At 38.3% G+C, this 12550-nt stretch overlaps 1 protein-coding gene across 6 annotated transcripts in view; it reads left to right on the forward strand.

Moving 5' to 3' along the window:
• GAB1 (GRB2 associated binding protein 1) overlaps positions 1–12550 on the forward strand; it is a 97810-nt gene that overhangs the window by 59367 nt on the left and 25893 nt on the right. For 4 of the 6 annotated variants that reach the window (XM_042870895.1, XM_042870898.1, XM_042870894.1 and 1 more), the window contains exons 3-4: positions 7863–8076; positions 10687–10767. In XM_042870895.1, the coding sequence (XP_042726829.1) occupies positions 7863–8076; positions 10687–10767 (295 nt within the window). The remainder of the gene's footprint in view (positions 1–7862; positions 8077–10686; positions 10768–12550) is intronic. The other 2 variants (XM_042870896.1, XM_042870900.1) reach the window with 1 other exon arrangement.

Below are 12550 nucleotides of genomic sequence, written 5' to 3' on the forward strand. Positions count from 1 at the left end.
TTGACTGCAGAAAAGAGCGCATGAAATGGAAAAGTAGGCACCTCAAAACCGTGAGGCCTTTACTTTCTGAGAGATGTTTTTTGTTAATCCACTACTTTCTTTTGATACATCTCAACTGAAGATTAAATCCACTATGAATGCAAGGAGACCTAACTATGCCCTGTTCGGATCAAAATAGTTTTTAATTCTGTCAATTTAATCAGTAGTTCTTCCCTATTACTCTTCAATTGCATGTTTAATCTTCAGCTTTTAAGCATTTGCTGAATTATCCCAGCCCTATCACTTTATGTAGTTGGTAGTTGATGGTACTATCTGTGTCACGGGTGTAGTTTTGTCTTGCAATTCATAGAGGAAGAATTAAAAAAGAAACACGGGCAAATCAGTTGCTGAATGTTTGTATTTCAAAGTTCCTATTTTGTAAGATATATCTACCTGCTAACGGAAGAAAACAAATCCTAAGTGTACTGAAGAGCTGCAAGGTTGTACTTCTTTTTGGAGAGTAAGTAGATAAATTTGTGTTCTTTAGGCACTTTTACAAGTTGTAGAGTCTTCAGCTTTCTGATGGTATCAAATCGTGTTATGTAACAGTTCTTTTGAGGTAGGGCTTACGGTGATTAGGTAGTCTTTAAACTTACAGTGAGCCTGAAACATCAAGGAAATATATCTTTAAGTAACTTAGTTCTATTTAAAAATAAAAAATAAAAGAAAAAGGGGTGCTTTTTACTCTTTCTTCAGCAAATGTTTTTTTGTTTTGTTTTCTGTATTGCCTTTTTATAAGGGGAGCTACGTGTGACCACGAGTCTGAATTGCTTTATCATCAAGCTTCTTACTGCATTCTTAGCATTCATGTTTTCTGGGTAAGGTCATAATGTAATAGGTATTGGCTTAGTCATGTAGAGGTTAAGATGTAACTATAAGCGAGAATATGTTGCCTGTTGCTTGTGTCACTGGACTTCCAAGCATACATTCTGGGATGGAGAGAATAAATGGTTATGAGAAATGGCCATTGTCCTCTGCTTGGCACTGTGGAGACCTCAACTGAATGACTGTGGTCTGATCTTCTAGGAGGACGAGGATAAACGTTTAAAGAGCGGTGGAAATAATGGAAATGGGTTTTTAAGTGATCAAGTGGTAGAATAGTTGAATTTATTCTTTACAGGAAGAAATTAATCAGGGAGGAGTATTGAAGGGTATGGCTCAGTTGTTATCTAAGGTAACTTGTTCTATTTTCAGTGAGAAATATAATGGTAAGGAAAACTTTCTAAGGGTATGTAAACATAGGTTCTGAGACAAGGTGCTGAAAGCCCTCCCCTACGATTCAGTAGATGTCTGTGGTGAATGTTTTATATGTAATCCAGCTCCATGTTTTTGTAATGTAATGAATTACACCCTTAGCAAAGTGGGAGAAGGGAAAATGATCTTACTAGATGCAAACATCTTAGTTACACGTGGTCATTTGATGAACATAACAGTGACCAGGTGAAACAGGAGGGGATCATTGAAGAAAAGAAAATTAAAAAAAAGAAAAAGAAAAGATAGTGAGATTGACAATAAACTTGAATGCAGTACAGAAAATTTCAGTCGTCATACAGATTGTAGTTTTAAAAGAAACAAATAAAGAACTGCAGTTTTTTCACATACAATGCTTTCTAAGTTTGTAAGATTCCTGTTCAGGGAATTGCCATCTCATACGTGCTTCTCATGCTGTCTTTGTTTTGAACAGTATAATTGTCAAACAACCAGTTTGTTTTTTTTTTTAAATCGTGATCTGATAATACATGCACAGTAATAGATTGCTTGATGATAGCATGGATGTAAGAGCAATGACTGGCAGGATGAATTTAACTCCACGTTTCTACCTAATTCAGCTCCTGTTTTCACCAGTAAGAAATAAGGCCACGCAGCCAAGCATCGTTGCTACCATGCTGTTCTGAAGATATCTGTATCAGATCAGGATAGCTCTGTGCTTCCTGTAGCACAAGTACGAAACAGAAAACAGGTCTTGCCATTAAGAACTTAGCTTGTGTGATAGGAGACCTCAACGTAGAAGCAGGGGAGTAGGAAGAAGTAAAAGCAAACAAAGCAGTTTTTATCACAGTAACAGGTAAGTTACCTTAGTCCTTCAGTTGTTGAGCTGTTGTTGAACTCAGGGACTATTGAGAAGAAATTCTCATGGGTGTTTGGTAAATCAAGTTGGATATTAGAGGTGTTCAGGGTACTTATCCTGCATGAAGGGTTAGCCTGTAAGGCAGTTTTTTTGTTTCTTACTAAGTGGATGATAGAGGCTGGCGAATCAAAATAGCCAAATCAGTAACATGATGATAACTGAGAACTCTGGTTGTGAAAAATCTCAAAAGTGAGACATAAATGAAGATTCTGGAGGAATATAAAAATTCTGAGGATAATAAACTCAAAACAAGCCTTTTTGATGGATGTGGGTGAGGCAAGAACAGAACAGTGGAATGGAAATAGGTTTCTCTTTGTTAGACATGCAGTGGAAGCACTCTGAATGAGCATTGGTTTGTTTTAATGGGTGTGATAATAGGATGTACTGCACAGTAGAGATGATGTACGTGATGATAACCTGTGGTTTTTGACACTTCTTGGATATGACTAACTTGAGAGATAGCCAGACCTGCTCAGAGATGACGCGCCAGGAACATGAGAGACTAGGGACCCTGAATGGAGTAAAAAAAAAACATGAAAGGACCGAGTTAAACATAAAGGAGAGGAATCCTCTGATAGGGTTTGTGAGCTAGTTATCTTAAAAGTGAAGCAGTAGGTTTGGAGGGAGTCGTGGCCCAAGAGCATATCATGTGTAGGGTTTTTTGGATATTTACTTTGAGGAAGTATCGGTGAGATGTAGACCTGTGATTTGTTGGTGAGTGTGCAATTGCTGAGAGAAAGGTCAGAATAGGCTGTGAAGGGAGTTGTCACAGTTGCCAGAAGTCATCTGGAGAAAATAGAGTGGTGTAGTAAAATTAGAAGTGGTTTCAGAGAAGGACCTGAAATTTGGCATTGTAGATGTGGTAGAGGTTGCTGCTGGCTAAAGAACTGACGAGAGGTTCACTAAGGTGTGATAGTCCTTCTCCATTATGGAAAGGAGAAAGGGAATACATCAGAGGACACTGAGTTGTCTTCAATTCCAGATAATATGGCTAAGAGAAGACAGAGCATAAAATCTGCAGCGGTACCCTCTTACTTTGTAAGAGTATGAGGAACAAAAAATGCTTGAAAAAATACAATGTAGTCAAAACCTTAATCTTGAATGTTTGGTATTCTTATCTTAAACTGTCAATTGCCTTCAGCAGAAAATCATATGAAACGTAATTTTTCTTTTCCTTGAGGAACAGCCTCAATATAACTAACATAGGCAGTTAGCTTAGTTTTTCTCTGTGGTACCTGCTGAACATCTTTTGTGGCATTAAAATCATTCGATGAATTTCTTGGACAAAGGAATTCCAAGGGAGTGGGTTGCAAGGTTGTGCAGATAGCTACCTATCAAGTCATGAGGTGCTCACGCAAGCTTTTGTTTGCTGTAAGCTGAAAGCTTCAGAATTGAAGCTCGCTGCATAGATTTCACATTGATTGTAAACTGATCATTTATGCTGAAAATCTCTCTCAGCAAAATTCAGTGTGGAGAAGCTGGCAGTAGAGGAAACTCTGGCAGTGTATTTCAGAATGTGCCTTATTACATGAAGGAGCAGAGATAATGACTTCACTGACTAGCTTAGAAATAAAAGGAGGAGTTCTCTTAAGGAATAAAGTGAAGTATATAATCATACAGATTCTTTGAAGTTATTTTAGATACGTGCACCTTGCGTAGTGGATAGAAGCAGGAAAAAAAGAGTAACATAATAGTACATAACTTGTACTTCTACATGTCTTTTGTGACTCCTACTTGTATTTGAAAATTCTTGTGCAAGGGTATTACTCTAATATTTTGTTGTTTCAGTGAGAACATCTGCGTCATGGTAAATGGATTGAATGAGACATCTCAATCGTAGGATCATGCAGTTGTGTATCTGTTGTTAGATTGCGAAAAATCCATTTCTATTTTAGTCTCTCTACCTATCTTGCACCAATCCATTTCCTTACTTTTCTATCTTCTTCAATTATGGTTTTGGCACTTAATGAAATGGTGCTTCTTGTAGAAAACAGACTGCATTACACTTGGAGAATATTTCTAATATTTACATTCTCAGCATCTTGAGACTTCAGCATTGCATATCACAACATAGGAAAAAAAGTTGACTTAAAAAAAACCATGCACGCTAAGAACAAAAACCATCCCTAAATGCAAATGCCCACACTCAAATCTTCTGAATTGTTCATATTATTTTTATTCAGAGGCTTTCTTTTTACCTCATGGATTTTTTGATTGTTTGAGTAATGAGTTAAATATGAAAATGGCCATGAGAAGAAAGTGTAAGTTCTATAATAAGTGATGCCTATAGCTGCTCATAACAAACCAAGTGAGAAAAGTTAAAACTCCTACTGTCTTCTGAGAAAGCTACTTGTTGTAGCTGCGCTGAATGCAAGAATTATAAAAACAAAATAGGATTCTTTTTACACTAATTTGTATGTTAAATATTCTGGATGTTTTTCCAGCTCGCAGTTTCTCAAAGCAGTCGTAGTGTCTGAGCTCTGGGAACAAACCAAATGACTTGCAGTGTTCTTTGGTGTGCAGATGACCCCTTCCCTAAAAATCTGCTGGTTCAAAATGAAGCAAGCTGATTATTGTACTCTTTGAAATCATAATAGGCTGCTGGGAGAAACCTTATTCTTCATATCAGCTTGTGAAGTAAGTGGCTAAGGAGAGTGTTTGGGAAGGTACGGATAGGCAAACAAGATTTATTTGATCAGTGATCAGTCATTAACTTGACTGTTTTCTTGGTAGTAAAATTTGAAATAGGTTGAATGCATGAAGCAAATAAGTGGCCCGGCAGGTGAACTACGTGAAACTGCGTTCAAATGGCCTTTAAATCAGGCGATAGCCTGCTCCTCTTAGCACACAAAATGCCTGGAAAAACAAATAAGTGAATAAAACAGGTCTGTGCAAGGACTCGGGGATTTTGTCAAATTATATCTGTCAAAGTAAATGTGGCATCTTGTCACGAGGACAATGACCTTAATGATCCGTTAATGTTATTGGGCTCCAAATCCTTGCTCGGAGCCTTCTGGGCAGTCTGACAGCATTAACTTCAATACTCAGCAACAATCAAATGTAAGTGGTTAGGATCGAAATAGAATGAAACATTGTTGGGTGTTTATAAATTAATAAGTATGTCCCAAATTTTCTACATTTTACGCAACTGTTGGCTTCCTTTCTGAGAACGGAATTAGGGAATCAGTAGGGCTGTGAGAAGCGAGGGTGAAGAGAAACAAGTGCTGCCGTGAGGCAGTTTCTGTACCAAGAAAAATTAAGCAGCACCAAGTCAGTAAAGCAGTGGCAAAGCTCCATGAAGTTGAGAATGGATATTATGAATAGGGAATGACTGTTCGGTGCTTCTCTGAGGAGAGGAGCTGAAATGAAGGTACCAGGCTGCAGGTTTAAAATTAAAGCAAGTAGTTTTTCATGATGTGTAATATCGTAGTATCTTGTGGAACCATTGCTACAGGCTGTTGTGGAGCTCAAAAAATGTCAACAATAAGAAATTCAGAAAGAAGTCTATCGGAGCCTGGTAAGCAGAGAATGTGGATGCAACCTCTGGAGTGGGATGCTCTGAAGCTGTAGGGAGCCAGATAGTAAGGGCGTGATGCCAGGCCTGCCTTGCTGCTTCTGCTCAGTTTGTCTGTGACATGCCACTATTGTAGATGGGCATTGCAGGCTTAGAGGTTCCAGATCTGAGCCTGTATGTTTAGCCTACTGGTCATCTTCACATTACCTCCTTTCACCATTTACTGTATAGCCAACCTTTAACTTATTTTTTCACAGACTTGTTTGTTTTTTTTCTTGTAACACGATGTCATTCTTTCATACTCTGAACATGGCTGGTGCATTAGTCCTTTTTCAAGCTTTTTGATTGTGGTGGTGATGGTTTTCTTTCCCCTGGAAAGTTACCACTGAATCTTTTCTTGGGAATGGCAACGTGTGGTTTGTTTAAATACATGAGGCTCATGTAGACATACATCTTACCATGTCACTGCTGGGCTCTCCTGACTACCTACGGTCTCATTGAAACATCTCTCTTGCCTGAAAGTTTCAAGGGCACCTGTCTGATTTCTTTTTTTCCTTATGTGATATTGGCACCAAGCAAACCTAACGGTGTGAAGGTTTTGTTTAGTCAGGGGCAAGGAACAGGGGGTGGTGACTTGGGTACTCTGAAGCCCTTGTGAATCTTGCTTCTTGCTAAATATGCCTGGAGAATGGTAGTGTATCTGACAGGAAACCTTTTTCTCTCTCTCTCCTACTCTTACATAAGCTTGGCTTGTTGTCCCTGGTTCTGGAGGTGACGAAGATCTCCTTTTCCCTTCTCCCACTATTTCTTTTCTAGGAGCAAGCAAGTTACAGCCATTCTGATGCCTCTCTCTTCCAGCGTAAGGGCAATAAATAAAGATCAGTTGTATTTAATGTAGGTGTCTCATGAGAGCTTCATAGAGCTCTTGAAGTTTTTAAATGGTATATTTTTCACATTTTAATATTTTAAAAAATAGCAAAGAAACAGTTTTACTCGTGTGTGTGTGTGTGTGTGTGTGTGTGTGTGTGTGTGATCACTGGGTGCAGTCTGGTGTTCCCTTTGTTATGCTAACTAATTTACTGGAGAGCTCAAGTCCAACCTTTTTTGTAAAAACTTTTTTTAGGCTGTCCTACCTTTTCAGGTAGGCCAAGTTGAGAAATTTTCATACATCTTCCACCCACGTGGGTGTGGTGGGATTTAATTTCTGAGCCTGTGCAAGTGCTCTGGGAGTTCAAAGCAAGTACTTTTCTTCCTATTTCCATGTCTAAATCGCTCGTACCTTGTATAGACAGAACTGGAAGCAGGAGGGCTATGTTCTCATGTGTTCATCTGGTTCTTCCCAGGATAGTGCTGGGAAGCTGAAGTTGGATGACATGGGCTTTTTCTTTTTAGTCCTGAACTACCCTCTAAGTCTAAAAAGGGTAGTTTTTCCTGAATAATATGTCTGTTATAAAAATGCTAGTAGTCAGTGTCCGTTCTTGGGATGCACAAATGAGAATGTACGATGAATTGCAAGAACAAGGAAGCCTGAATAGCTGAGAAATTGTACTTTGAACTATGTTGTTTGTAATCTATGAATCGCTGAAAGAAAGAAAAATTGAAGGATTGCTTCATGTTTGATAGTGTCAGTATTTTTCTATCTCCTAGATAATTTAATAAGAAAGAAAAAATATACATTAATCTGCAATATATACGAATAGGAGTGGGTAAGAATTATATAGAGAATGCTTAAAAAAGCACATATAACTGCATTTACTGCGCCAAAATGAGAAGTTGGAGTACGTAAAAAGACATCTATTGCAACATGATACCTGTTGTATGTCTGTATTATTTTATTTACAAAGAAACTTCCGTTGCCAAAGCAGCTTCTTTCCTGTTGCTTTTCAGCTATTGAGAGGCCGGTTCTCAGCAGATGTGTAATAGCAAATGTTGAAGTGATCTTGGATGAACATAAGCAAATAGTGACTCAGGTTACCAAATTCAAGTAACGACCTATGGGTCCGTGTCTGCTCTGTAACAAGCCTTAATATTCAAGACTAAGGCTTTCTTATGCCTGCTGATTGTACAGTTTTGAATTTAAAAACAAATCCAAAGAAACTGATGTTCTGTTAACAAATATTTTGGTAGTGTTGTTAAAACCATTTCTTAACTGTGTAAAGCAGTATGCTTCTGTGTTTGCAGATGCTGTGAAGCCCCCAGTCAGTTCTTTACAAGCATCTGCTGAGTTACCCTTGCCCATCAACACTTCACCGCCTTCGATGCAAGCAGAATCTTCCCTACCTCCTCCTTATCAGCTAATTAACATCCCCCCACTGGAGTCTTCCTCTAGTCAAGAAGATCCTCAGGACTACCTACTGCTAATTAACTGCCAGAGTAAAAAACCCGAACCAATGAGGTAAGTTATGGTTTTCCTTAATAACACTTCTGAACAGGCCAAGAATGTTAGTGCTAAAAGCATTTTTTTGTTGTACTAAGTCACTGAAAGTTTGGATGCCCATAAACAGTGGGAGAAGTTGGCTGCAACTTTTGCTTCTCTTTCATGTTCTTGAACTTATCGCAATACAGAGGTGTTGGAACGTTAGACTCACACTTGAGAAGCAGGGAGAGTAATTCCTAATCTGAAGCATCGGATTAGTGTAGTGGTTCTAGGCTGGAAGAAATGTATGTTTATTATGTACTGCTACTTTTACCTTAGATAAATTTCCAGCATCTTCTATAGAGAAGGATATATATAATCTATGGTAACCATCTAAGAAATGTCACTGGTTTTTCAGAGGGGATAATGGTGGCACCCCTTGGAATGGGCTGCCCAGGAACCTTTGAATCTGTCCTTTGAGATTTAAAAGCAAGCAAACAAAACTTGTTTGAATGAGGCCCTGGGGAGCCTCACCCCTCTTGGAAATCCCCTTTTCTTAGAGGTATTGGAAGAGCTGGATTAGGTGATCCCTAGAGGTCCTTTTCAACCTTGAGTATTCTTTGGGATGAAGTTATAAATCTCTTGCAAGCTGCTCTTCTGCAGTAATTTAAAATAAAAATGTGCTGGGATATCTACACATAAATATGCAAAACTGCATATTCTTTTTATGATTTCAGGAAAGCACGTTGAAGGCTGAGGAGAGCTATCATTGGAAAGCAGCTTTCTAAGTGTTTCTTAGGGTGCCTTAGTGCCATACCTCTTAGTGTCAGTGCTTTCTTCATCAACAGCTTGATGCTCTGGCAGTTTTACCTGAGCCATATGCTCTCTGCTCCCTTGGCATTTTTATATTGCTCTTGTGCCCGAGTAGCTTCTTTCTCTGTTTGCTGATGATTGCATGGTAGAAAAGTATCCGCCCTTTACAATCCTCATTATAAAATGGAGGAATGAGCCTACAGTTCCCCTGGTGTATGAAATGTGCAAGTTAGAGGCAGCATGGCATGCCCCCAGAGCATCCTGGAGAGAAGGGGAAATCCAATGTGCGCTATGAATATTGAAATTTTAAATGTCTACTCATGTTTAGATGGTGCCTGATAGGTATGTCATAGTTTCTGCCAAAAATTATCAAAACTTTTGGTTTTGTTTCCATAATGGCTTGGCAGATAAATCTTGGCTCGTTTCAGAGCTCTGAGTCATCAGAAATGTCTGAGTACCCCTTTGTTTTCACGAGGGATGGGCACAGAGTGGATTTCCAGCACAAATGAAGGGTGTTTTTAAGAATGATTGAGGCTGGGATATGTAGTTGATTTTCTTGTACTTGTATGGTTGTATGACTTAAGTAGAGACAACAAAGTCTGAGGAGACCATAAAGGGGACACAGAAGGGGGCAAGGAATGGAGTCTGAATAACCTCCAAAATTACTTGAGGAAGACTTTAGATGGTTACGGGAGAAGATATTTGAATGTCTGGGGAAGACAGAGTGTCCAGTGGAGTTAAAAATGCCAAGGGAACTGAAAGAAGAACTGTATAAAGTCATGGGGAGCGTAGAGGTTGTTAAAGTAATAAGTTTCTTTATTTCAAAGCGATGAAACATTGGCAAGGTTATCAGTGGAGAATGGTATGGACTTGTACTGTTCTATATTTAAGCAAGTTCACTAAATAGCTATGTCTGTTTATTAAGAAGGATTTAATAATGAAAATTCAAAGCAGTAGTCACGCTGGAGTTTTTCCATGATTGCTCCTGTCATGTAAAAAGATTGCAGGTGTTTTGCTGGATTTGGTCTGATACGCAGGATATATTCAGTTTTCCTATGGAATTACAGCTTAGTGTATCTGCAGAGCATGTTACTAAAATGGTGTTGCAGGGCACGAAGTACATTACCATAATCCACTAAATGTCTGCATCATTTTCCTATTTGTTTCCAGATGTGGAACGTGCATCTATTTCATACAGCCTTTATTTTAACTGGGGGAAAGTTGTGTAAATGTTAATTAAAAGCAAAGCAATAGTAGATGGATATTGTTTAATTTATATATGGATTTTGTTGCTTGAGTGTTTTTTTCTGCATTGTTTTCTTTTTAGATTTTAAAAAAGAAGGAATGTTTTCTGCTCTAACTTTGCATAGTACTTAGTAGATAATCTGGGAAGCACTGATTTTTCTATAAAAAATCTTTGGAATTATTCTTTTTTCAGGTGAGATGGGTAACTGAGAAATCTAGAGGCCACGGTCAACCTCCCTTTTCAGAATTTTTAGTTATTATGTGTCAAAACTAACAATAACTTCAAAATGTTTCCTTACAGTGTCATGCAGTGCATCATATAGTCTTATTAGAATAGTTTGAACACAGTACTTGTGGTTATAATTATCATGCTGTATTTTGTCTAAAATAGTTTTAGGCTCTGATCACTGTTGGCTTGAAAAAGAGTATTGTTTAACTGTAGCATTTAGTGAGAGTGTGACGTTCATATTTGGATCATAAGTAAGAAAAAGAAGCCAGGGACTGTTTCCGAAAGTCTTATTGTTCTGGCTCATTCAAGATGTATATGGAAATAACACTGTCTTCCTCATTTTTCTTGTGTCTATGAAACAGCCAAGGGTCACCCTTTATCTCTGAAGAAGGGCAGGAATACCTTCTCTTAGAAGACTTTGAAAGTAAAAAGGTTCCACTGCAGTGAGTGAACAGTAGCTGTTCTTGGAACGTGTGTGAGAAATTAATTGCAGTGCCATTAACTTGCCTGAAAATATTGTTTGGAATACGTCTTGCATGGTGTTCAGTTTTAACAGAAAAAAACTATGGAAACTTGGCTTCCTTTTTCTGAAAATAGCTGTAATTAAGATAGAGCTGTTTTATTTACTTATTTATCCACATTTCTACTATGCTTGCTGTTTCTGTCCCAGATTGTTGGCATACAAGAGCAGTTTATCTGCCACTTTATTTATCGTTATTCTGTTTAGTCTGACGTATTTGTTCCTGCAGTTGCAAAAAGAATCAGCTTGCAAGGATGAGTGGTCTGACGGACAATCAGCCCATTTTTTCATGTTGTATACTGTCTGGCTTGAAATCTTTTCTCCTGGGTTTCTGTCAGCAGTCAGATTTTAGTACATGGTGTTAGGCTTTCTTATTTTGCCCCTGGTAATTTGTCTCTGCTCCGTGAATATTAACACCCAGTTCTTGTGGACTGGTAGGCTGTACAGGTCTCAGTACTGGGTAAAGAACAGTTTGCTCACTTAAGCACTTTTTGCAGATATGTGATGCACGCCTGGTAATACTGAGTTCATATCACAGTCATCTTCTGATTATAAATAGGGTTAGTTGTCGTCGTGTTAGATATTACTTTGCATTTATTTTAAACTGAAGTACAGAGAAACATGAATGCTTACCATGTCAGTGGAGGATTCAGCCCAGCCAAAAAGGACTCGGGGGCCTGGTGGATCATAAGCTGGACATGAGCCTCTCAGTTTCTAAAGGCTAAAAGAAGGGGACTTTTTAGCAGAGTCCATTGTAAAGGGACAAGGGGAGATGGGTTCATACTAATAGAGGGGATGTTTAGACTGGTTGTAAAGAAGCATTTTTTCACAAGAAGGGTGGTAAGGCACTGGAACAGATTGCCCAGAGGTGTGGTGGATGCCCTGTTTTCTGTTCAAGGTCCAGCTGGATCGAGCTGTGAACAACTTAATCTAGCTGCAGAAGTCTGTCCACTGCAGGGGTGTTGGGCAAGATGATCTCTAAGGGTGCCTTCTAAGTCAAAAGATTCTATGATTGCATGATTTATGTTAGAAAACATGCAGAAATCATCAAACATTGTATATCTGAAGCTTTTTCTTAAAAAACGAGTAAAAATCTGTCCCTCATCTGTAGAGCTAATCTAGTTTTTCTTGAGGTAACATGAATCAAGAATACAATGTAAATCTTATAGATAGTATGTATTCTTTCTGCCATGTTCAGTGGTGAATGCTGACTTCTGAAATCTATTCAAACTTCAGAGGGTCCGTTATGTTTTCATTAAGGTATAAACTGCTTTTGTGCCCTCTATTTCAGACCATCTTCTAGTTTTTGGTCTTGCAAAGTCAAAACTGTTTCATATTTTGAAAACTTAATTCAATTGCCTAGGAAGCCAATTCCAAAAGATCACTTAAAAAAAAAAAAAAAAAAAAAAAAAAAAGTGGAGTAAATCATAGAAGCCCTCTAACAATGAGATATGTATACCATATCAGCTAAGAAAATGACTGGCTGCAAGTCTTATGTTTTCACAAGTGCTCAAGAGAGAAGCAGCAGCATTTACTTGGGTCCAGAAAGCTCCTAAGTTGCATACATGTGATGGATAACTGTATTGTATGTGCTTTGTTGTTGCATCTTGAGTTTTGGTTATATATGCTTGCATGTGTTGCTTCTCTAGAGTCAAATATAACTTGGCATCATTATAATGTGTTTTAATGTCTGTAAAACCACCATT

The sequence above is a fragment of the Lagopus leucura genome, unplaced genomic scaffold (assembly GCF_019238085.1).
Source record: "Lagopus leucura isolate 7727_CA_CO unplaced genomic scaffold, USGS_WTPT01 Super-Scaffold_100004, whole genome shotgun sequence".
In the NCBI taxonomy this organism is placed as follows: domain Eukaryota; kingdom Metazoa; phylum Chordata; class Aves; order Galliformes; family Phasianidae; genus Lagopus; species Lagopus leucura.